Source organism: Podarcis liolepis (assembly GCF_965112155.1).
Source record: "Podarcis liolepis genome assembly, chromosome: 6".
Lineage (NCBI taxonomy): Eukaryota > Metazoa > Chordata > Lepidosauria > Squamata > Lacertidae > Podarcis > Podarcis liolepis.
In genome coordinates, this window is record NC_139559.1 from 2,447,901 (window position 1) to 2,472,115 (window position 24,215).

At 49.0% G+C, this 24,215-nt stretch overlaps 1 protein-coding gene across 4 annotated transcripts; it reads left to right on the forward strand.

Annotated features, from left to right (window-relative positions):
• The first annotated feature begins 1,182 nt into the window (after nucleotides 1-1,182).
• On the forward strand, nucleotides 1,183-21,024 carry LOC310708769 (uncharacterized protein). Of its 4 annotated transcripts, XR_014527171.1 has the most exons (13): nucleotides 1,185-1,382; nucleotides 2,675-2,801; nucleotides 4,352-4,481; nucleotides 5,062-5,166; nucleotides 12,907-13,047; nucleotides 14,390-14,474; nucleotides 14,922-14,985; nucleotides 16,232-16,311; nucleotides 16,997-17,206; nucleotides 18,248-18,304; nucleotides 19,961-20,045; nucleotides 20,166-20,233; nucleotides 20,996-21,024. XR_014527171.1 is itself a non-coding variant. In XM_083507567.1 (12 exons), exons 2-11 carry the CDS (start codon nucleotides 2,693-2,695, stop codon nucleotides 20,009-20,011), a joined length of 1,032 nt encoding a protein of 343 aa, XP_083363693.1. In that variant the 5' UTR covers nucleotides 1,184-1,382; nucleotides 2,675-2,692; the 3' UTR covers nucleotides 20,012-20,045; nucleotides 20,166-20,639. The 4 variants fall into 4 exon arrangements, 2 of the variants coding, with proteins under 2 accessions (XP_083363693.1, XP_083363692.1); XM_083507567.1 differs by lacking the exon at nucleotides 20,996-21,024 and having other exon boundaries at nucleotides 1,184-1,382; nucleotides 20,166-20,639; XM_083507566.1 differs by lacking the exon at nucleotides 20,996-21,024 and having other exon boundaries at nucleotides 1,187-1,382; nucleotides 19,905-20,045; nucleotides 20,166-20,639.
• Nucleotides 21,025-24,215: the final 3,191 nt, after the last annotated feature.

The window sequence follows — 24,215 nt, forward strand, 5'->3', positions numbered from 1 at the left end:
AATGCACCTCCTTCTCCTCAGGGACAACGTTGCTCAAGCCGGGCTGCCAAGGGACTCCTTTTCCCGGCAGCGCCTGATCCTGGCCTCTCCCCTCCTCCCTCTGGACTCTCTGATAGGATTCCTGCCTTGGGATCCCTTCTAACTCTCCTCTGGCCAGAGAAGGAAGCCTCTGAGCTTAGTCTGAGGGGAAACAGATCCCCCCCATTCTGTTCTGTAGGGGAGGGACCCGCCTCGCAGGGCTGGTTTTGGCTGCCTCTGGCTTCTCTGAGCAGCCCCAAACTTGGCTTTTCCGGAAGGCGGGTGGGACCCACAAACCTCCCCAACCTCCTTCCATCTCATCCAGGGAACTGGCGGCTTCCCCCACCATTTTCAGATTTTATCCCCCAGAAACAAACCCAGATGTGAGGAGACATGTTTCAAGAGCTGTTCCCACACTATCAGTTGCTTCAGTTCCTCCAGCGCCTGACCCTTCCTTCCCTCAGCCAGGCTCTGGAGGCCAGAACATAACTGGGCAGAAGTTCCCCCAGGTTTCCTCTTAATTTCTCCAAAATGTTTTCCTGCTCTGCTCATTCGTGAGCCCCAGTCAAACTCTCCCTCATTCTTTAAAGAGTCCACAATCGGCGGTTTCCTCGTCCCTCATTTCTGAGTAAATCTCCCTCAGGAGATCCTTCATTCTGGCCTCATCCAGAACCTCTGAATTTGGTTCTCTCAAAACTGAACAAGAATGCTTCTATATCATCTCCTTTTTGAAATTTTGCTTGTTCCACTGAGGCAACTTCCCCACTTCTCTGTGGAACCAGACATTCTGCTCTAAGCTGTATTATTTTGCATTTCAAGATTATACATTTCTTTTTCACGTTCCGCCTCTCTCTCTCCCTTTCTCTGTCACCTGCCTGTGTTTTCGCTAACTGAATCGGCTTGTTCTTATTCTGCTTGTATTTTGACCTTTCTTTCTTTCTTTCTTTCTTTCTTTCTTTCTTTCTTTCTTTCTTTCTTTCTTTCTCCTCTGCCTTGTATTTTGGCTAACTGAATCTGCTTTTCTGCTTCTATTCTGCTTTCCATTTCAAGTTCTATCTCCTGACCAGAATTTCCCTCAGAAATGGCTCCTTCAGACTGAGCTTCTCCCTGACTGCCTCCTCTTGCCTTGGAGCTTTATGAGAAGGTGCCATTTCCTGACAGGAATTTCCCCTCACCAAAGTATAACACACTTTCTTCTACTTTGGGGATTTTATTTCCTATCAAAATGCTCCACCAATTGCAGCGAGCCCAGTCTTAACCGCTGCTTAATTTTCGGAAGAAAAACTCTCCGATATTGGAGACTTAGGGAGATGTTTAACAGATGAAAGAATTTATTTTACAGAACAAAGTTGGTAAATCAAAAGGTGTGGCAGGAGATAGAAATCTTTCAAGGAACAGTTATCTTATTTACAGTATATATCTATATTAAACCCAGTGGATGTTACAGGCTTCCTAACAAGGTGCTTCTCCATCCTCTGTTTTTCGATATCCTGGAATATTCCTTTGTTCCGCTGAGGTAACTTCTCCACTTCTCTGTGGAACCAGCAATTCTGCTCTAAACTCTATTTCTTGCATTTTAAGATTATACATTTCTTGTTCTTGGTCTGCCTCTTTCTCTGTCACCTGCTTGTATTTTAGATAACTGAATCTGCTGATCTACTCAAAGCTTGGCTTGTTCTTCTTCTGTTGGATTTTGGCCTCTTTTTCTTTATCTTCTGCCTGTATTTCAGCTAACAGAATTTGTTTTTCTGCTTCTGTTCAATTTTCCATTTCAGGTTTGATCTTTGTTAAGTTCAAACTGCTGACCAGAATTTCCTTCAGAAGTCTCTGCTTCTGACTGAGCTTCTCCTCTTGCCTCTGGCTGCCATTTCCTGACAGGAATTTTCCCTCACAGAAATCTAAAACACTTTCTTCTGCTGGTGGGATTTTCTTTCCTATTGTGATGCTCCACCAATTGTGGAGAGCTCCATCTTAATTTTTTTCTGAATAAAATTCTCTGATACTTGGAGACTTAGGGAGATGTTTAACAGATGAAATAATTTATTTTACAGAACAAAGCTGGTAAATCGAAAGGTGTGTCAGGAGATAGAAATCTTTCAAGGAACCGTTAACTTTTTTTAGATCTATTAAACCTAGTGGATGTTACAGGCTGCTAAACTAGGTTCTTTTTGGTTATTTCACTTCAGTTTCTTAAGCTTAATTGTATAGTTGTTACAGTTTAGGTACACACACACACACACACACACACACAGAGAGAGAGTATTTACAAACAAATTGTAAACAAATTAAGACATTAGCAGGACTATTGTAAAAACGTCCAGTTTCTAAAAGAAAAAGAGAGAGTAAATTAATGGAACTGCTGAAAGAGGGGGAGGGAAGTTGAGGATTGATAGGTGAGAATTTTGTTTTTGATTTTTGTTGAAATGTTTATTTTTAAAAAAATGAAAATTATATATGTGTGTGTGTTGATTTACAATTGTTTATAATATAATATAATATATTATATATAATATATAATAATATAATAATATAATGTAATATAATATAATATAATATAATATAATATAATATAATATAATATAATATAATATAATATAATATAATATAATAAACATTTTATAATGGGTTTAATGTCATGCTGGGAATTTTTCTGCAGCTGCGATCAGAGGCGGAGATGATCCGGGCGTGGGGATTTCTCCTCTTCTGGGGTCTCCTGAGCCTGACTTGGGGACATGAAGGCCTAGGGGCCTTTCTGAGGATCAGGAGGAAATACCTGGAGGAAGGTAACCTTGTTGAATGGTCACTGTAAAATGTGAAGGTTCATTATTGTTTCACAAGTTGTGTATGTCTTTAAGGGCCAGGGCAAATAACGAGACCCAGTCTTGCAGCTGTGAAACATAGCAGGTGCTGCTAAATTGTGTTAATTAAGCTGTGTCAGCATTTGGGCAGAGTATATAAGGAGCAGCACCTAGCTCTCCCATTACCCTGGGGGTTGGGTTGGTGGTTGGGTCTGGTTTGTTGTTATCTTTAGTGTAAAAGGAATTCTTGCTTTGTTATTAAAACCTTGTTAAAGTTATTTTTGAGTTCCTTGTTATGCATGGTCTCCCCAGCAAGTTCTCTGCAACGCTGCTAAACTGCAAATAGCCAACAAACCTCACACGCAAACCTCACAATCCTTGCAGTCAGCAGGGTGAGGCAGGTGTTTGGGTCTCATCTTCCCCATTTTGCACAAGATGCATGCAGGTCCTGAATTAGGTAGGCTGAACTTCTTTGGCCTGTCTTCCATCTCTTCGCTGTGGTTTCTGCATTCTGGGAGGGGGGTGGACTAGATGGCTCTTAGGGACCCTTCCAGTTCTACAGTTCTATGATTCAAATAAATAAATACAAACCAGGACTAACATACCGTATTTTTCGCACCATAGGGCGCACCAGACCATAGGGCGCACCTAGTTTTCAGAGGGGGAAATCAAGGAAAAAAATATGATCCCCCCCCCAGCTATGGGAGCAGCGGACAGGCTGTAGGCAGCCTGTGCGATTCTCCCAGACCTTCTTCCTGCTTTTGCGGGAGGTGGGGGAATTCCCCCACCTCCCACAAAAGCCCACAGTTTGGGGAGAAGGGGACAGAAGCGTGCAGCCTGGGCACTTCTCCCAGACCTTCTCCCTGCTTTTGTGGGAAGTGGGGGAATTCCCCCACCTCCCGCAGAAGCCCGCAGAAGCCGTGCGCTCTTTAAAGGGGCTGCGTGGCTTCTGCTGGCTTTTCTAGGAGGTGGGGAAATTCCCCCACCTCCCGCAAAACTGGCAGAAGCCGGGCACACTTTAAAAGGGCTGCACGGCTTCTCCTGGCTTTTCAGGGGGGGGGATTCCCTCACCTCTCGCAGAAGCCGTGCAACCCCTTTAAAGAGATTGCGGCTTCTCCTGGCTTTTCTGGGAGGTGGGAGACGGGACTGATGCGGCCAGTCAGTCCCTTCTCCCTCCTGTGGAAAAGCCCGCAAGAGCGCACGGAGCTTGGGGCTTTTCCCGCCTGCCTCCCCCCTGCATTCGCTCCATAGGACGCACACAGATTTTCCCTTGCTTTTTAGGAGGGAAAAAGTGTGTCCTATGGTGCGAAAAATACAGTATTCTAAAAACTGGTCCTTGCTTACCTCTCCATTACATCACTGTTTTGATATATTTTTAAATAATAATAAAAAATAATGTAGCATGAGAAAAGCAATGAAGTACATCGTCCTAAATCTCAGCATTTTTCACAGTCAATAAATGCCTGAGCTGTTTGACTTTTTATTTGCTGTCTCTAAAGCACAGTCACTGATGGATCAAACTACAATTCTTTCAGAGCTTGGGAGATGTCTGGTCAGTTCTGACATGGGAGAAGAGTTAACCCATTTGGTAGGGGAACTCAGCCCTCAACCACCCCCTGATTCTGGAAAGCCCTTCTTTGGACACATCCCACATCTGCCACCCAGGTAGGATCTGTGCAGATTGGGAGCCCCCTTTGAAACAGGAACTCTGGAAGAGCACAGAAACGCTTGTGAGCAGGTCCCATTCCACTTAATAGGGTGTGTTCAAGAGAATCTCTTTTATTGAGGACTCCCTTCTTCATGCGAGGGATGCGGGTGGCGCTGTGGGTTAAACCCCAGAGCCTAGGACTTGCCGATCAGAAGGTCAGCGGTTCAAATCCCCGCAACAGGGAGAGCTCTCGTTGCTCGGTCCCTGCTCCTGCCAACCTAGCAGTTCAAAAGCACGTCAAAGTGCAAGTAGATAAATAGGTACCACTCTGGCGGGAAGGTAAACAGTGCGCTGCTCTGGTTCACCAGAAGCGGCTTAGTCATGCTGGCCACATGACCTGGAAGCTGTACATCGGCTCCCTCGCCCAATAAAGATGAGCACCGCAACCCCACGACTGGACCTAATGGTCAGGGGTCCCTTTGCCTTTACCTTACCCTTCTTCATGGGGTACCAGAAATGTCCAGCCCACAGTTTTAGGCACCTCCCCATTTAACTCAGAGCCCCCACTAGTTGAGTCGCCTTTTGTTGTCTTTGCAGAATAACGGTGGAGACCCCGTATCGCCCAGCTATTGATATAACAATGCGATCAGACGATTCACTGAACCTCCATTGGATAGTGGTATTTGGCGTCTATTTAGAATAGTAAGTTCTTTTTCAGCATCTTCTTTTCAGGAAATAGCCTTGAAGACCAGCAGTGAAAACTCTGCAATTCTATGTGTCTGTGATATTTGGGAACATCTAAGCAATCTAGCTGTTAGAGATGAACTCTGTTGACCCCCAAAGAGGTCAAATCTGTGTGAGCATCCAAAGTGTCTTCTTATTGATCATTTTAAGCCAGTTCAGATGCCTTTTTGGCTGGAATGGGTGGTGGAATTTTCAGATAAATAAATAGATGAATAATAATAATAATAATAATAATAATAATAATAATAATAATAAATTTTATTTATATCCCGCCCTCCCCAGCCGAGCCGGGCTCAGGGCGGCTAACAACAGTCAAATAACAATCAAATAATAACACATTCTAAAAATATTTCATTATAAAAATTAGTTAAAATCAAATTGATGGCAACCGATTAAACAAAATTCTGTGCAGGTTGCCGGAGGAGGGAGTCAGGCTGCGCCCTGACCAAAAGCTTGGCGGAACAACTCTGTCTTGCAGGCCCTGCGGAAAGATGTCAGATCCCGCAGGGCCCTAGTCTCTTGTGACAGAGCATTCCACCAGGTTGGAGCTGCAGCCGAGAAGGCCCTGGCTCTAGTTGAGGCCAGCCTAACCTCTCTGAGGCCTGGGACCTTGAGGGTGTTATTATTTGTAGACCGTAGGTTTCTCTGTGGGGCATACCAGGAGAGGCGGTCCCGTAGGTACGAGGGTCCTAGGCCGTATAGGGCTTTAAAGGTTAAAACCAGCACCTTAAACCTGATCCTGTACTCCACCGGGAGCCAGTGCAGCTGGTGTAGCACCGGGTGAATGTGATCCCGCAGCGAAGACCCCGTAAGGAGTCTCGCTGCGGCATTCTGCACCCGCTGGAGTTTCTGGGTCAGTCTCAAGGGCAGCCCCACGTAAAGCGAGTTACAATAATCCAGTCTGGAGGTGACCGTCGCATGGATCACAGTGGCTAGGTCAGGGCGAGAGAGATAAGGGGCCAACTGCTTAGCTTGGCGGAGATGGAAAAATGCCGCCTTTGTTATAGCTGTAATCTGCGCCTCCATAGAAAGGGAGGTATCGAAGATTACACCCAAACTCTTAACGGACGGTGCTGGCACTAATTGCACCCCCACAAGAGATGGGAGTTGCCCCCTCGATCCCATATCGTCCCGCCCCAGCCAGAGGACCTCTGTCTTCGAAGGATTTAACTTCAACCGGCTCCCACGTAACCATCCAGCCACAGCTTCCAGACATCTGGTCAGTGTGTCTGGGGCCAAGTTAGGATGGCCATCCATCAACAGATAGAGTTGGGTGTCATCAGCATACTGATGGCAACCCAGCCCAAAACTCCGGACAAGCTGGGCGAGGGGGCGCATAAAGATGTTAAAAAGCATCGGGGAGAGAATCGCACCCTGAGGCACTCCACACACCAGGGAGTGACGCGATGACAATTCCCCCCCAAGCGCCACCCTCTGTCCCCGATCAGAGAGAAACGAGCGCAGCCATTGAAGGACTGTGCCCTGGATCCCCACGTCGGCAAGGCGGTGGTCCAGGAGTTCGTGATCCACCATGTCAAAGGCTGCTGACAGATCTAGAAGAATCAGCAGCCCCGACCCGCCTCGATCCAGCTGCCTGCGGAGATCATCTGTTAGGGCGACCAGAGCCGTCTCGGTCCCATGACCAGCACGGAAGCCGGACTGGAATGGGTCTAGAGCAGATGTTTCATCCAGAAACCTACCAAGCTGTTCAGCAACTGCTCTCTCAATCACCTTACCCAGGAATGGAAGATTCGAGACCGGGCGGTAATTGGATAGATCTAGGGGATCTAACGATGTTTTCTTTAAGAGCGGACGCACCACCGCCTCCTTCAGTTCCCCTGGGAATATCCCGGTGCCAAGGGACAAATTGATGATATCCCCCAGGGGGGCCCGCACCTCGTCTGGACACGCTCTAATCAGCCATGACGGGCACGGGTCAAGAGGACAGGTGGTGGGCTTTCCAGCTTGGAGGAATCTGTCCACATCGGCTGGAGATATCCGGTCAAAGTGGTCGAATACTGGACCCGAGGACAGTCGAGGGGCCTCCAGTTCCTTTATTGTATCCAAATTGGCAAGGAGGTCATGGCGGAGCAACAGGACCTTCTCCGCAAAAAAGCTCGCAAATGCCTCACAGCTGTGTGTCAGATTGTTATTTAAATTTGGCTGTCCTTCAAGGGACGTTAATGACCGGATTATACTAAATAATTGCGCCGGGCAAGAGCTAGCGGATGCAATGGAGACCGAGAAGTAAGACTTCTTAGCGGCCTTCACTGCTATCTCATAGGTTTTCATAAAAACCCTATAAGATGTTCTTGAGGCTCCGTCACGGGCACCCCGCCATACTCGCTCTAGCCGTCTGAGGTCCCGCTTCATTTTCCGAAGCTTCATTTTTCCGAATGCCATATTATGCCATTAGGATGGAAAATTTCATTGGTAGCATGGAACCTATTGCTCCCATGGAATGCAGTTGAAATATACTCAGAGTCGCAAAGTGATTTCATGCTCTTTATTCAGCTCATAGTGGTGAGGAGGAATGAATGAAAGTCCCCTCACAGTATCTGCTTATATACAATATTTACACAATGGGCTGCACATGATTGGCTAATTCCGGAATTCTACTGTAAGCCAATCAGGTTGTGGATTCACTTCTATCTGGAGCAGGATTGGGTGGTTCCTGCCAACCAATCATACTGCTGCATTGTTCTAGGACCAATCAGACTGCTGCATTCTGAATCCTATTGTTCTAGGACTAATCAGACTGCTGCAATTTGGATCCTATTGTTCTAGGACCAATCAGACTGCTTCAGTTTGGATCCTATTCAACTCAGTACATAACACCCCTCCCCTCTAAGTTCCAGTCCTGCCCGGGAGGTTGCATTCATAGTCCTCAAGGTATGCCGGCGGCCTGCCTGTACGTTGCGGCCTGTGGTGTTCCCTGGTCCGGGCTCCAGGTTCTGGCTCGTGTTCCAAGGATGCTGGCTGTGATGGGGTTGTTTGGTCTGGTGCAACCGGCTCGCTCAGTCGTGGTTCTGGTTCTGGTGTCCTTTCGGCCTCACGGGTCCTCTCTGTATTTACTGATTCTGCCTCTCCTGCTGGCCCCTCCTGCTCCATGGGCCTCACTGCCCCGCTGTTCCCTTGGGACTCCTCTGACCTGTCCTCCTCCTGGGTTTCTCCCGGGAATCGTCGCCGTATCTGGTCGCAGTGGCGGCGCCAGCATTGCCCCCCACCTCGTACAACACTGGGCCAGTGACCCTGGTGACTGTGGCGGGTACCCATGCTGGGCCTGCCCCAAAATTCTTTGCGTACACTGGGTCCTGGGCCTCAAAGGTCCGGGGGTTCCTGCCTTCCCCCACCACTACCTCATCCTGAGCTCTATCGGGGTGAAGGCGGTCCAATCTGATTGCAAGGCGCCGACCCATTAGTAGTTCAGCAGGGCTCCGGCCAGTCGTTGAGCTGGGGGTGCTGTGCTGTGCTAGAAGGAATGTGGCAAGGCGGTACTCCCAGTCCCCTTGCGTCATGCGGCGAAGGGTGTCCTTGGTGGTCCTCACCATGCGTTCTGCTTGTCCATTGGTGGCAGGGTGGAACGGCGCCGAACGGATGTGGCGGATGGCGTTCTGTGCTGTGAAGGTTTGGAATTCTCCTGACGTAAATGCAGTCCCGTTGTCTGAGACGAGAGTGTCAGGGAGCCCGTGGGTTGCAAACAGCCTGCGTAGTACTCGGATGGCTGCGGACGTGGAAGTGGATGGTACCAGTGCGACTTCCAGCCATTTGGTGTAGGAGTCCACCACTATGAAGAATGTTCTCCCCTGAAAGGGGCCAGCAAAATCCACATGCAGGCGTGACCATGGTGCTCGGGCGGACTCCCAGGACTGGACTGGGGCCCTTGGGGGATCTGGGCGGGATTCTTGGCAGGCCTGGCAGTGTTTGACCCAGGCCTCTATCTCGCCATTGATCCCCGGCCACCACACATAACTCCTGGCAAGGGCCTTCATTCTTACTACCCCTGGATGTGTCTCGTGTAGGGCTGTGAGGACCCTTTTGCGGAGGGGCTGGGGAACAACGACTCTGCTTCCCCATAACAGGCACCCCTTGTGGGCCGACAGTTCATGTTTGCAGGTTGTGTAGCCGGCGAATTCTGGCCCGGGGCTGCTGCTGGGCCATCCCCTCCACACCCAGTCCAGGACCCGGGAGATGACCCTATCTTTCTTGGAATGGTGTGCAACTTCTTGTGCCTGAATGGGGCGGTCGGGAAGCAGCTCCAGGCTCATAACCTCTTGTGCAGGTGCTGGGTCAGGGCCTGTTTCTGGTAGTGGTAGCCTGCTGAGGGCGTCCGCATGGCCCATCGCCTTCCCAGGTCGGTGAATCAGTGCATACTGGTAGCTGGCAAGGAAAATTGACCACCTGAGGACGCGAGGAGACAGCACTTGGGGGGTCTGCTTTTCGGGGGCAAACAAGCCAAGCAACGGCTTGTGGTCAGTCACCACGGTGAAGGGCCGCCCGTACAAGAAATCATGGAATTTTTTTACTCCCTTCACGATTGCCAGACCCTCCTTGTCAATTTGCGAGTAGTTCCGCTCGGTTGCATTGAGTGTCTGGGAAAAGTACGCCACCGGTACCTCTCTTCCATCTGGGAGTTGGTGCCCCAGGACAGCGCCAATGCCATAGGGTGAGGCGTCGCATGCTAGCACCACCGGCAGCCTCTCGTCGAAGTGTGCCAAGACAGAGTTTGAGACAAGCAAGTCCTTGACTGCCTGGAATGCGGCCTCCTGGCGCTGGCCCCACACCCAAAGGGCCCGCTTGTCCAGGAGTCTGTGTAGGGGCTCCGCTACCGCCGCCTTGTGGGGAAGGAAGGAATGGTAAAAGTTCAATAGTCCCAAGAAGGCCTGAAGTTCAGTCTTGCTCTTGGGCGCTGGGGCATCACAAATGGCCCGTACCTTGTCCCCAGTCGGGTGGACCCCTTCTGCGTCCACCATAAATCCCAGAAAGTCCACCTGAGGCACTCCTAGTAGACATTTTTCCCGCTTCACCTTGAGACCCGCCATCTGCAAACGGTGCAGAACGGTGCGGAGGCGGTCCTCAAACTCCTCTGGTGTGGGCCCGGCAATCAACACATCATCGAAGAAGGGGGTGACACCAGGAATCCCTTTAAGGAGAGAGTCCATTAGATTCTGGAATATGCCTGGTGCCACGCTGACCCCGAATTGCAGCCGCTTTACCCTGAACGCTCCTCTGTGCGTCACAATTGTCTGTGCCTCTGCTGTGGCCTCATCTACTGGCAGCTGTTGATATGCTTGGGCCAAGTCCAGCTTGCCAAAAATTTTCGACCCAGCCAGGGTGGCAAGGACATGGCTGACCACTGGCACTGGGTATGCGTGGGCCGTGAGGGCCTTGTTTATGGTACATTTGTAGTCTGCGCAGATGCGGACCGAACCATTAGGCTTGACGGGTGTGACGATTGGAGTTTCCCAGGGGGCATTAGGCACTGGTTCCAGCACTCCTTGCTCCACGAGTCGGTCCAATTCCTCGTCTATACGGGGTTTCAAGGCGAACAGGACCCGGCGGGCCTTGAGCCTGACCGGTCGTACTGCGGGGTCAAGCTGTAGCGCAATGGGGGGGCCCGTATACTGTCCCAATTTCCCGTCGAAAACCCCTGGAAATTCCTTGCATATGGCGTCCACGTCCACTTGTGTGGTTCACCCCGGTGACAGCTAGCCCCAGTGGTCCAAACCATGCCAATCCCAGTAAGCTAATGTAGGGGCCCTTGACCACAAGCAAGTCCAGTTGCCGCGTCCGCCCTCGGTATTGCACCCTGAAGGTCCCCACCCCCATTGTGGGGACCTTACGTTTCTGGAAGTCCCGTAGGGTGAATGGGGCCGGCCTGAGTTTGGGACCCCCAGTAGGACACAGTTTCCTTAAGGTCTTTGCCGAGATTATGGATAGAGTTGAACCCGTGTCAAGCTCCATGCGGCATGGGGCCCCCTCTATCTGTACCTCTACATAAATTTTCTCTACGTTGGGGTGTGGCAACTGGTATACCTGGCAGTCCGTGAGCTCCGTCGAGTTGCCTTGGTGCGTTGGGCCCCGGGACCTGGGGTTGGTCATCTGATGCCTGGTGTCGGGTGGGCCGAGCCCGACACACCTGGGCGATGTGTCCCGATTTTCTGCACTGCCTGCACTCTGCGTTGCGGAAACGGCAGGTCCTCCTCTCGTGACTCTCCCCGCAGCTTGCGCAGTTTCCTCCTTCTCGTCGAGGCAGCTGTGGTCTGTGTGCTGCTTGAGTGCGCTGCTGTACTCGGTGCACCTCCTCCCTGTCGGATCCTGAGTCGTCGGTGAGGTCTTTGTGGTGGACCCTCGGTTGGGATGGCAGGCTCGGCCGTGCCTCTTGCGTCGACCTCTCGGCAGCTTCCGTTGCCAGGGCCTCCTCCAGAGCGACCTGGAACGTTAGGTCCTTCTTGGCGTAGAGGCGCCGTTGCAGCTTCTCATCCTTCAGGCCACCGACGAGGCGGTCACGAAGCATGTTCTCCAGCTCTGAGAAGTTGCAGAACCGGGCAGCTTGGCGGAGAGAGGTCACAAACCCAGTTACAGTTTCCCCAGGGGCTTGTCGCTTTGCGTAGAAGGCATTTCGACGAGCCACCATTGAGGGCTGCGGCGAAAAGTGCCCCTTTAGCTGTTCCATTATTGTTTTGTATGGAACAGTAGCGACGTCTTCAGGCGCAAGGAGAGCCCGGGCGATTTCAAATGTCTCCTCTCCGCAGACGCTGAAGAATATCGCCCTCTTCTTGGCGTCTTCTTCGTCGGTGACCCCTTTGGCTTCTAGGAGGAAGGTGAAACGGGAGGCGTACGCTTCCCAGTCTCCAGATGCTGGGTTGAATGGCGAGAAGCTGCTGTTGGCTGCCATTCTGAGTTCCTTGTGTCCCGGAGCTGAAGCCTGGATACACGGTGCGAGGCAGCGGTGCGGCAGGTGGCGGTGCTGCGGTGCTGTGTGTGGCAGTCAGCTCAGCGGGATCCCACCTTCGTCGCCAGTGAAATATACTCAGAGTCGCAAAGTGATTTCATGCTCTTTATTCAGCTCATAGTGGTGAGGAGGAATGAATGAAAGTCCCCTCACAGTATCTGCTTATATACAATATTTACACAATGGGCTGCACATGATTGGCTAATTCCGGAATTCTACTGTAAGCCAATCAGGTTGTGGATTCACTTCTATCTGGAGCAGGATTGGGTGGTTCCTGCCAACCAATCATACTGCTGCATTGTTCTAGGACCAATCAGACTGCTGCATTCTGAATCCTATTGTTCTAGGACTAATCAGACTGCTGCAATTTGGATCCTATTGTTCTAGGACCAATCAGACTGCTTCAGTTTGGATCCTATTCAACTCAGTACATAACAGCAGTGATGGCCACCAACTTGGGTGGCTTTAAAAACTGATTAGATTAGACAAGTACATGGAGCAAATTCTGTCCTGCCCAGTTGGAGGCAGCAATACCTGTTGCTGGAAACCCCAGGAGGCAAGAGAGCTCTTGTGTTCAGATCTTCCTTGTGGCTTTCTCATCTGGTTGGCCACTGTGAGAACAGGATTCTGGGGCCAGTGGCCTGATCCAGCAGGCTGTTCTTATGTTCTTAGGTAGGCTAAAACCAGCACTTTGTGTTTTCAGGGCGTGATAGAAATGCAATATAACCTTTCCTTCCATCTAGTTCCTTTGATCCTTTGGGCAAAGAGGTGGAGATTCAAGTCACAAAGGACTTCTCAACAGTCATGACCATGAACAGCAGTGGATTTCAGATGAAGAGCTGCCGCTCCTGCGGTGGTTGGTCAGATATCAAAACCTGGTACAAGTAAGTAGCAGACAGAACATTTTCCTTGGGCGGGTGACAGGGGAAGAAGAGAAACAGCCAAGCAATTCACTCAGGGCAAAGCATGGCAGGCTAGACCATGTAAATGAATGTTGTGTTCTGGCATTCCTGATGGTTGGCAAATGATTTCAAATGATTTCAAGTCATTAATCTGTCCAGGTTTTTGTTTTGTTTTGTTTACTGATTAAACTACCTGATCAAAACAAATTAAAAGCAGTTTTCTGGTTCTTTGTTTGATCCGAAGCATTTCATTCCGCCAATGTTCTCCAAGGATTTGGGGGGGGAGAGGGGGGGGGAGGATGTCTACCAGCCCTGGATCTCACCAATGTATTTTTCCTCCTGCCCTCACCAGAATGAGAAAGGCAAGCCTTGGGTTTTGGCCATTCTGTTGGCACATACTCTCCCTTTCTCATCCTCATTGAATTGCACTGTAAACAACAATCCATAGTCTTTTTGATAGTTCCTCTGGAACTCTTTGTTACTGGATTTTCAGCAGTTGCCTTCTGCGCCAGATTTTAAAGACTTGCTGGAAAGCTTTTTATTCTGTCAAGCCAATGCAAGCAGCTAAGGGTAAACCCCCAACCAAGGCTTTATTGATATTTGCTTTTAATTTCTATTTGCTTTTAACTCGTTTTTCACTTTTTATGATTTCATTGTCTAGTTTTACATTTCTATATTGTTGTGGATCGCTGTAGTATATTTTTTATGATACGGCAGTGTGTGCGTTTGTATGCACTGGTTTGTTTGTTTTTACTGTCTTCCAAGGGCTTGGAAACGGCACTGTTAGAACCCCTGCTCTGAGACTGCAGTCATGGGATTGTTGTCTTTCACATGACGGTGTATGTTTTGACTCCACAGGGTGGGAAATGACGGAGACAGGATGTTTGTGTTCCTGTGTTCCGTGAAGTGGGACTATTGTCCTTTGTTCTTTCTCTTTCCTTCTGATGTTAGAGAGAGAGGGGGAACCATGTTGCAGTGCTCCATGTGTGTTTACATGTAAATAAAGTAGATTAGCCAAAATGCTGAGTTGCTGAGTTCTGTTACGCAAACTGCGAAGACTCTGTGGATTCCAAAGTGTGCTGATGTCTGTTGGCATCAGTCGCTGTGATGTTCGGGCAGAAGAAAGCTTTTGAAGCTCCCGAACGATTGACCAGGAGGGAGAGAACATGCCAGTCAAGCATGTGTCTCTGCTAGGGTCCTACTCGAGAGTAGGACGACACCCTAACAGGCACTGCTAGGATGCACCTTTTCATTTAAATTGCAGGCAGCTGTTCTAACTTCTGCAAGCTTTTTGCATCTCTTTCCCATTTTTATCACTCATCAGATCTTCCAGCACTTCGATAGAGGGTGTCACGCCAATGGTCCAGATTGCTCTGGGGGAAAGACTGGTCCCTGTTTTGGATGAAAAGGTTGGTCTTATCCTGCTGGAGCCGAGGTTGAAATGTACATAGGGATCTGACTGCTGGTGTTAAGTGAATTGATTTTGATGCTGTTCTTGGTGCTACCGGTGTTCATAGAATTGTAGAGTTGGGGGGAATCTCAAAGGTCATCTAATCCACCCCCTTGCAACGCATCCTTTGCTTAAAAACCTCTGAATCCATCACCTCCCGAGGGAGTCTGTTCCACTGTCAAACAACTCTTCCCATCAGGAAGTTCTTCCTGATGTTTAGCCGCAGTCTCAACCATTGGTTTGAGTCCTCTCCGCCAGAGCAGGAGAAAGTGAGCTTGTCTGCCATATCCCCTCTCAGTCTTCTCCAGGCTAAACAGACCCAACTCCCCCAGCTGTTCCTCATAAGGCTTGGTTTCCAGGCTTGGGTTTTCCACTCTCACTTTGCTTTTCTGGCTTTATATTTCAGAGCTGTGGCCTCTTGCAGTCTGCCCTGTCCAGGCCTGGAGGTTGCCTTCTGAGCCAGACTCTGTGTAAGCGGCTTCCTTTTGCACATTCCTTTAAGAACTGCTAAGGCAAATCAGGGAGAAGCAGATTCCTCTGATGCTGGTTTAGTTGATATTTTAAACACACAGAGGGGGAGTAAATGAAATATGGAACTTTGAAGTGTCAGGCATAGCCCTATTGGCTTTAGCCCAAACGTAGCAGAGTTTTCCTGCACAGCGAAGAAGCTAGTTGAGGTGGTAATGACTAGTCAGCTAGACTCAGAATAACTATTTACAGGATTTATTAAAAGGAAAAAATAAAACCAGCAGAGTTTCTGCATACAAAACAAAGCAAAATAAATCCTTTCTCTCTCTCTCTCTACCATACACAGCACTTCTCCTCCTAACACACCTAACACCAAACTGTGCTAGCATTCCTAGATAACAGAGTTGAGTGCTGGTCGTTAACCAATCAGAGTAAGTAGTTTCTAGGTCAAGCAGACCTTGGCTTTCTGCCAAGAGTAAATTGACACTGCCTTGAGTTAATTGTGTGAAGCCAGAATCTGCAAGTTCCCACAAAATCAATTAACAGAAACTGAACAATATGCACATTCCCCAAATTTGAGCTAAATGACTATGGATGCCATTAGGTTTGGGAGAGAAACAGTGCCTTCAATATATCCCCCCTGTTTTTATTAGACATGATGTTTGAAGACCAGAATTGCAAAACTTCAAAATTCCGATAATGTTCCTTTGATGCTGTAACTGGTCCTGTGGACTTCCCCACTCATTCAGCCGAAGGCGCTGATCTTTGTGTGCATGCCGTTGCCCAAGAGGAAAGAGTCTCCCCATTGAAATGAATGGGGAAGTCCATAGCAAGGATTCTTTCAATAGATTGGGCAACTGGGAAGATTTCCTAAAAGACAGGAGAGGTTGGTGCAGGTAATGCATTTCCCAGGAGCTCTGAGGCCATGGGATAAAGACATTTGCTCCTTAGTTAAAGAGTACCAACACTGAATGAGTCTCCTCGCTTGAAAGGCAGTGTGGTGTAGCGGGTAGAGTGTCAGAGGAGGACCTGGGAGACCAGGGTTCAGATCCCAACTCGGCCACAAAGCTCTCACTGAGTGACCTTGAGGGCCAGGCACTGCCTCTCAGATTAACCAACCTCACAGGGTTGTTGTGGGATTAAATGAGGAGAGGAAGAGTCACAGATGACATCTTGAGTTCCTTGGCGAAAAGGTGTGATACAGATGCAATAAATAAATAAATAAATAAATTCTTGGCTTCCCTGCAGTTGACTTGTCACCTCTTGGGATCCAGTACTTTCTCGAGAGCTTCCTTCTGAGAAATGACACTCTCATCCTCGAGCTGCGTGTAAGTACCATCCAGCGCCATGCACTCCTGCTTCTCTGAAAAGGGATTCGGGGGGCCAGGGGCTTGCTACACTCTCTGCCCTGGTAACTATTCATCGGGCTTCAAAAGTTTTTCTTCCCAATCAGGAGGGACACCATCTCAACCCGAAAAGTAGTTAGGGACCTGCAATGGCACTCCGCGGCCATGGTGGTGGCTCAACTATGACCCTATCTGGAGAGGAATAACTGGGCTACAGTAATCTAACCTCAAGGTTGGCGTGTGGCAATGCGCTGTATGTGAGTGTCCTTTGGAAACCATTCAGAAACTTCATACATGCAGCAGCCTTTGAAAATGATTTGGGAAGCTTCAGTTCCTGCAGAATGCGGCTGTCCAACTGTTGAGCTGAACAGATCATACAGCGCCGTGGCTGACCAGACACCCCAATGGGAAACCAGCAAGCAGGATTTAAGCACATAAGCCCCCTCTCCCCTCCTGTGTTTCCCTGCAACTGGGATTCAGAATTATTGCTTGCCTTCAGCTGTGCAGGCAGGGCATAGCCTTCGTGGCTGATAGCCGTTCGCAGCCCTCTTCTCTGTGAATTTTGTCCAGTCCTCTTCTAAAGTCTTCTAGATTGGTGGCTCCCACTGCGTCCTGTAGGAGTGAGTTCCATAGTTTAACTATGTACTTCTTTTGATGCTGCTGCCAGGTCTCAGAAGAAGGAGGAAAGCCAGAGGGCAGAGCAGAAGAGGCAGGCGGTGGAGCAAAAGAAAGGCTTGCCAGCCTCTTGGACTCTCTTCCTAAAATGCACAAGGAAGCTATCACTGACATTGCCATGGCGATGAAGCAGCTGGACTGGAACTTTGCCCAACTCCTACAACCTATAAAGCCCATCATTCTGGATAAGAACCACAAAATGGTGAGTGGGGCCAAACCTTGGCCCAAGGGGAAACTCTGCAGGGGGTGCTTCACCTGTACCCCAGACCTGTGCCCTCTCTCATGTCATGTTGGCAGTGCCCAGTGGCAGGCATGGAGCGCTAGTTGGCATATTAGGTCGCATGTTGAGTCACATCAAGCTGCACATGTGATTTGGAGCCCCAAGGAGCTGTGACTCAAGGCCAGAGTGTGGCTCTGGCATATGGAGACAAGCTGTGTGGAGGGCAGGGACAGAGAGAGGAAGGGTGAAGAGATGCTGGTCCAATGCTGTCCGTTGGGATTTTCCATTGCCTGGCTGCTCCCTCCCGAGAGAAGCCAGACTGGCTCCCTCCTTGCTGTCCTCCCATTAGCCTTTGGGAACTAACTGTTTTGAAGGAAAGAACGGGTGCTGTGATGTTTTTATTGCAATTATCTGTAGGTTTTAATAGATCACACAGGCAGACACATATATAATTCTAATCAGTGTTTAATTGCTTTTTAAGGATTAGTGTTTTTTCTCTGTTTTTAGTTGGTTCTAATTTATCTGTTAGCCACTTTGAGTCCTTGGCTGGGAAGAAGGCAGGATACAGTGGAACAGTTTCAGGTTAAGAACGAACCTCCAGAACAAATTAAGTTCTTAACCTGAGGTAAAGTAAAGGTAAAGGGACCCCTGACCATTAGGTCCAGTCGTGGCCGACTCTGAGGTTGTGGCACTCATCTTGCTTTACTGGCCGAGGGAGCCGGTGTACAGCTTCTGGATCATGTGGCCAGCATGACTAAGCCGCTTCTGGCGAACCAGAGCAGCGCACGGAAATGCCGTTTACCTTCCTGCCGGAGTGGTACCTATTTATCTACTTGCACTTTGATGTGCTTTCAAACTGCTAGGTTGGCAGGAGCTGGGACCGCACAACGGGAGCTCACCCCGTCATGGGGATTCGAACTGCCAACCTTCTGATCAGCAAGTCCTAGGCTCTGTGGTTTAACCCACAGCGCCACCCGTGTCCCTTTAATAATAATTACTTGTCATTTCATATATACCTCCCAGGGCTTTTGCATGTTGGAAAGTGTTCAGCCTCTGCTTCCAGGGCAAGTTTCTGATGAGGTGAGTGGCTTTTTATCTGCGCGCCTTCTGAACCCTCCTTTCCCTCTTGCCTGGTCTTACTTGCATAATAGTAAGTACGTCTACTCAGAATCAGCATGAAATAAATTCCCCCTTGGGAGTTGAAGGATAGAGGCTCACACCAAACTCCCAGCCAGACAGACTTTATTCAGCAATGCATTACAGGACAGAGTCCAAAGGGCCTGTGAGAGCATCTCCAGTAGAACACACACGGTGTGGCATAGGAGCCAAGTCCTAGGGGCTGAGGTCCTCTCTCCCCCCCCCCCCCCGATAAAATATTTGAGGGCCATCCCCTCAAAGTTGGGGGGGGGGAATTCCCATTGAAATAGTGTATGTGTGCCGTGCCATATGATGGATTATGTGGGGTGGGGCTTACCTAGGTAAAGGTACCCCTGCCCGTACGGGCCAGTCTTGACAGACTCTAGGGTTGTGTGCTCATCTCACTCTATAGGCCGGGAGCCAGCGCTGTCCGGAGACACTTCCGGGTCATGTGGCCAGCATGACAAGCTGCATCTGGCAAGCCAGCGCAGCACACGGAACGCCGTTTACCTTCCCGCTAGTAAGCGGTCCCTATTTATCTACTTGCACCCGAGGGTGCTTTCGAACTGCTAGGTTGGCAGGCGCTGGGACCAAGCGACGGGAGCGCACCCCGCCGCGGGGATTCAAACCGCCGACCATGCGATCGGCAAGTCCTAGGCGCTGAGGCTTTTACCCACAGCGCCACCCGAGTCCCTGGGGCTTACCTGCCCCCCCCATATTTTATTCGACACCCCTGCTGTGTGGGAAATGTACATCACCTTAGCTGCTCATCCTCTCACCCAATTAGCTTCTGCTCTTTCAGGACCTCACCATCTCTTCATCCAACTACAGACCTTGAGGTGCACCTTTACTCAGCCCATTTTCATGGTACCTTTCAAAACCCTCCTTGTACCTTATCTGGAGTTGTTACATCCCATTTTATTCAAGGGGATTTCCTACTCAGAGTGAAGTGATGGACATGAGACAGGTCTTGGTAATGCAGGTGAGCTGTGCGGAAGCACGCTGGCAAGGATGCTCCAAGCAAGCTGCCGGCTAGTTCTGCAGAGGCTCCTTTTATTAGCAGAAGTCAACAATTGGAAACAGTAGTGAGACCACCCTGAACTTAACGTATTTCCATCTAAGCACATTTTCAGCGTTAGCAAATACACGTGTCAGCAGGTGTTTCCCTCAAACGTTCCCCCCGATACTTGATTACATCTGCGTCATGCTCCAGCCAAGCGATATGTCTAGCAAACAAATTGTGAAAGGACAAAAGGTCAGGGGGAAAACCCTGTTTTCTAGCCAAGGCGGCAAAAGGTCAGGGGTTTGCCTTTGCAAAGCAGAGCGTTACCTCTACACAGAGGACATGGTTGGAACTGTTATTTCCCTGTGGAAACACAGGTGCCCAGATATATGAGGAAGGCATTTCTGAATTATTTCAGGCTGTGCCAACATCATCCTGGATGTTTTAGGGAGGTTGTTTCCTTTGCTTTGCATTTTAAATTATTATCTACACACTCATCATTTGTGCCCTCATTCCTGTATTTAAACCAAATCTGTGCAGGAGTTAGAAAACTATGTGATGAACTTAACCGCTCATGAACCACCTCGATTCTATAGCGACTTTGGCAGACTTTACGTGATTCATCTATTGAAGCTGGAGACGTTTAATGCTGAGGGGATCTCCGTCTGGAGACTAGATGAAGTAAGTTTCGGCCCAGCTCTCTCTGCAGAGCCTTGTGCAGGAGAACCTCCCAGGGGATGGTGTCCATCAGCACCATCTCTCTCTGCTGAACGGCTCCTCTTTTGTTTCCTTTCATGGCAGACTTACTATGCACCAGCTGATACTTCGATTGCAGACAACAAGCTGAAGGTCTCGTTGTCTCTAGAAAGGTAGGACCAGACCACTTGCCTTGCTGTCACATGCTTTGCTCACACAAGCAGGATGGTGCTAGCAGTGTCAAAGCATCATTTTTGCTAAGTAGATAGTCTAATGTTATGTTTCTTATTTTATTTCTATTCGTCATCTGCCGTAAAGTGTAAATGCAGCTAAAGACATGGTTCACAACTAAGATACTGCACAGTCTGCAGGGCAACAGTTGGTGTGGATCTAATACTTGGTTCCTGAACAGGGCTAGGCAGTTGACTACAGAACCATAGAATCAAGGAAATGTAGACTTGGGAGGGTGCAGAATGCTGTGGCCAGATTGCTGGTGGGGGCATCTGAGCAACATGTGGTGCCACTGTTAAAACATCTGCACTGGCTGCAGTGGCGGAGCTTCATGCTCCGGCACCAGGGGGCGAAGAGCAGGTGGGGGCAGGGCAGGCGCGCATCCTGGGGGGTGTGGCACTCAGCACAGGCAGGGGAGCAGCCGCGATGACACCCCACGGGGATTGCACTGCCGGGGGCAGCGCCCTCCCCCCACACTCCTCTTCCTCCGCCACTGCCCATCTACTACTGAGCCAGGTTCAAGGTCCTTGTATTAACTTACAAAGCCCTGAACAACTTAGCTCCAAGTCACCTTAGGGACTACCTAAGGCCTTGGGATCTCAGCTTGATATCTCTGCAATCAGCTTCTTGGGGGCTCCTGGCAGATGTTGTTCACCGAAACCTTACAGTATGCCAAGTCTAACATGTGGTTTCCTTATTTTCAGTGGATTTCTTCAAAGACATATGAGGGGTGTAAGTTCTTCCTTATGTTTCAATTTATGTGATCATACTAGAGGCTGCATCCCTGCTTGCATTGCTTGCCATCCCCACATATCCCGCCTCCACCTGCTTGCAACCCCTCTCTCTTTGCACCTTACCCCCAAAACCCCTTCCCCTTACAGCTCACCCCCAACCACCCCTGCCCTCCCTTTGCATTTTGCCATTCCTGCCCCCCCCACCAGGGGCAACAGGAGGAGTGTGTGAAAGCTTGCATACTTGGGTTGTTAGTAGACCACAAGCATAACATGAGCCAGGAGTGTGGGGCAGCAGCAAAAGAAGCTAATGCAATAATTCAACAGAAGTCTAGTGTCCGGATTGAGGGAAGTCATAGTACTTGCCTTGGAGTACTGCTCTCACAGTGGCCAACCAGATGCCTGTGGGAAACCCACAAGCAGGATTCAAGCACCAGAGTACTCTCCCCTCCAGCGGATTCCTTGAAGGATCCCCTGCATTCCCCTCATTCCGTGGAACTTCCCTGGAGTAGGAGACAGAGGCTTCTGATCTGTGGGGCACGACCCACCTGAAATAATTCTCCACAATCCTCTTGGAATACTACAGAGCCAGTCAGTGGGGTTTGAACAGTAGTTGTTGTTGTTGTTGTTTAGTCGTTTAGTCGTGCCCGACTCTTCGTGACCCCCTGGACCAGAGCACGCCAGGCCCTCCTGTCTTCCACTGCCTCCCGCAGTTTGGTCAGACTCATGTTCGTAGCTTCGAGAACACTGTCCCACCATCCCATCCTCTGTCGTCCCCTTCTCCTTGTGCCCTCCATCTTTCCCAACATCAGGGTCTTTTCCAGGGAGTCTTCTCTTCTCCTGAGGTGGCCAAAGTATTGGAGCTTCAGCTTCCGGATCTGTCCTTCCCGTGAGCACTCAGGGCTGATTTCCTTCAGAATGGATAAGTTTGATCTTCTTGCAGTCCATGGGACTCTCAAGAGTCTCCTCCAGCACCAGAATTCAAAAGCATCCATTCTTCGGCAATCAACCTTCTTTATGGTCCAGCTCTCACTTCCATACATCAGTAGCCCCATTTAAATTTCTGGGCGTGTGAAATAAGCAACCATTAGACAATCCACCACAGAACAGTCCTTGTGCTGACTCCCCATGCAAACCACCCTGATTGCATTGCTTCAGGATCCTCGCTCCAGGTGCTTTTGCTTCTGGGCTGTTTCTTGGACTCTGGTAATGACATTTTTTCATCCCAAAACAGGACCTATCCAACGTAGTTGGCATGCTGGAAACCCTACTGGAATTTGAGGATCCCGTTGCATTGTTGGGTAAGAATTTGTCCACTTTTGTGAGGGGGGTGGCACTTGCTACAGAGGAACCTTGACAGTTGGTGGGTACAGTTGTGTTAGGGACAGTCCCACATCTGTTAGGGTTGTGACGATTTTGCTCTGTTCAAAGAACAAATCTAATTGTCTAATTTCTGTGTAGCAGAAACTGAGTCCAATAGCTAATTTTTTCAGCCAAGTTCATGCTATAACTGCCATGTTAAAGGGACAGTTAACCTACCACTTCAAATATGCGCTCAGAAAATTTTCATTTGAGGGAGATAATTTAGAAAGGTTAGACATCTTCAGGAAAATATTTGATAAATTATATGCCCCAAACCCATGCATTGCAATTTTGATTCAACACAGTTAACTATCAGTAAAGCAAAATAATTTTGGCAGCATCTACAGTGGTGCCTCGCAAGACGAAAAGAATCCGTTCTGTGATTCTCTTCGTCTAGCGGTTTTTTTCGTCTTGCGAAGCAAGCCCATTGAAGGATTAGCGGATTAGCGCTATTAGCGGCTTTTAGTGGCTTATCTGCTGATCGGATCAGCTGATAAGCGGCTTAGCGGCTTAGAAAAGGGGGGGGTAAGGGGAAAAAAACAGCAGGAACTCGCAAGACATTGTCGTCTTGCGAAGCAAGCCCATAGGAGATTCGTTTTGCGAAGCACCTCCAAAACGGAAAACTCTTTCGTCTAGCGAGTTTTCCGTCTTGCGAGGCATTCATCTTGCGGGGCACCACTGTAATATCATTATTTTTAAAAAGCATATCTAGAGAGAAGTCGCACAGACAAATGATAAAACCTAAATGATGGAAAAAGGAGTTTGACTCACCTCTGAATATGCTAAAAGTATTAACGTTAAAAGTAGCACTCATTATGAACAGAACTTGTTCAAGTAATCTATAATGGCGATTTGAATTAGTCATGTCACTTCTGCGTGTGTGTGTGTGTGTGTGTGTGTGTGACATAGCGTATGTCTGAGCAATAGCATATAGCTGAGCAGTTTCAAGATCAGCCAATTCTAGGAGGGCAGCTTCCATGGGCGTTAGTCCAAATGCAACGGGTCATTTCATTAGGAACAAACCTGAAATTGTGGGGCAGCAGGCACAGTAAATGACATTAGACAGAGGAAGGGGTTGGCAGCAGAACAACACAAGGTCCCTGCTGCAGAGTTTCTAGATGGTCACATGCCAGTCTGGACAGGTCACCTTCTGTTTGCCCCAATGCAGATTGTGCTTCTTTTCTTCAGACAATCTGGAGCAGGAGTTCCTGCTGCCGCTGGCTCCAGGCGTGGGTGATGGGGTGAGAATGAAAACCAGCTGTACAAAGGTGAGTCCTTTGGGGTTTCCCATGTTTCAGGATGTAGGTTTAGAGCTCCTCAGGGCCTTCTCGGTGGCTGCTCCCAGTCTCTGGAGACGCCTCCCTGAAGAAGCCGTCCTGGCTCCCTCCTTATTCTCCTCCTGCCGGCAGGTGAAACCTTTCTTGTTCCAAAAGGCTGTTGGGAACTGACTCCTTTTAATGAAAGGGGGGTGCAGTGCAGTTTTTGTGACAGTGATCTGTATGTTTTAAATAGATTTCTTATGTATAAACATAGTTTCAATTTTATCACTGTTTAATTGTTATTTAATGATTTTTTCCCTGTGTTTTTAGTGGTTCGTATTTTTATCTGTATGCTGTCTTGAGTCCTCTCAGGGGAAAAGGTGGGGTATAAAATACATATATCAAAGAAGCAGTAATACGTAGCCCTGGGGTGTAGGGGGAAAAGCTCAAAAGTGGAGCCACTTTTTCAGAGGATAACTTCGTGCCCCAAGGACCTTACAATCTAAAACTCAGCACAGGGGACAATCACAGGGCACTGGCAGGTATGGAAAGGGATACTCAGAGGAGGAACA

Coding starts and splice junctions, on each gene's coding strand:
- LOC310708769 (XM_083507566.1), top strand. CDS start 2,693: ATGATCCGGGCGTGGGGATTTCTCCTCTTCTGGGGTCTCCTGAGCCTG. Junction 14,475..14,921: donor TCCCTGTTTTGGATGAAAAG/GTTGGTCTTATC, acceptor TTTATATTTCAG/AGCTGTGGCCTCTTGCAGTC. Junction 17,207..18,247: donor TGGATAAGAACCACAAAATG/GTGAGTGGGGCC, acceptor TATACCTCCCAG/GGCTTTTGCATGTTGGAAAG.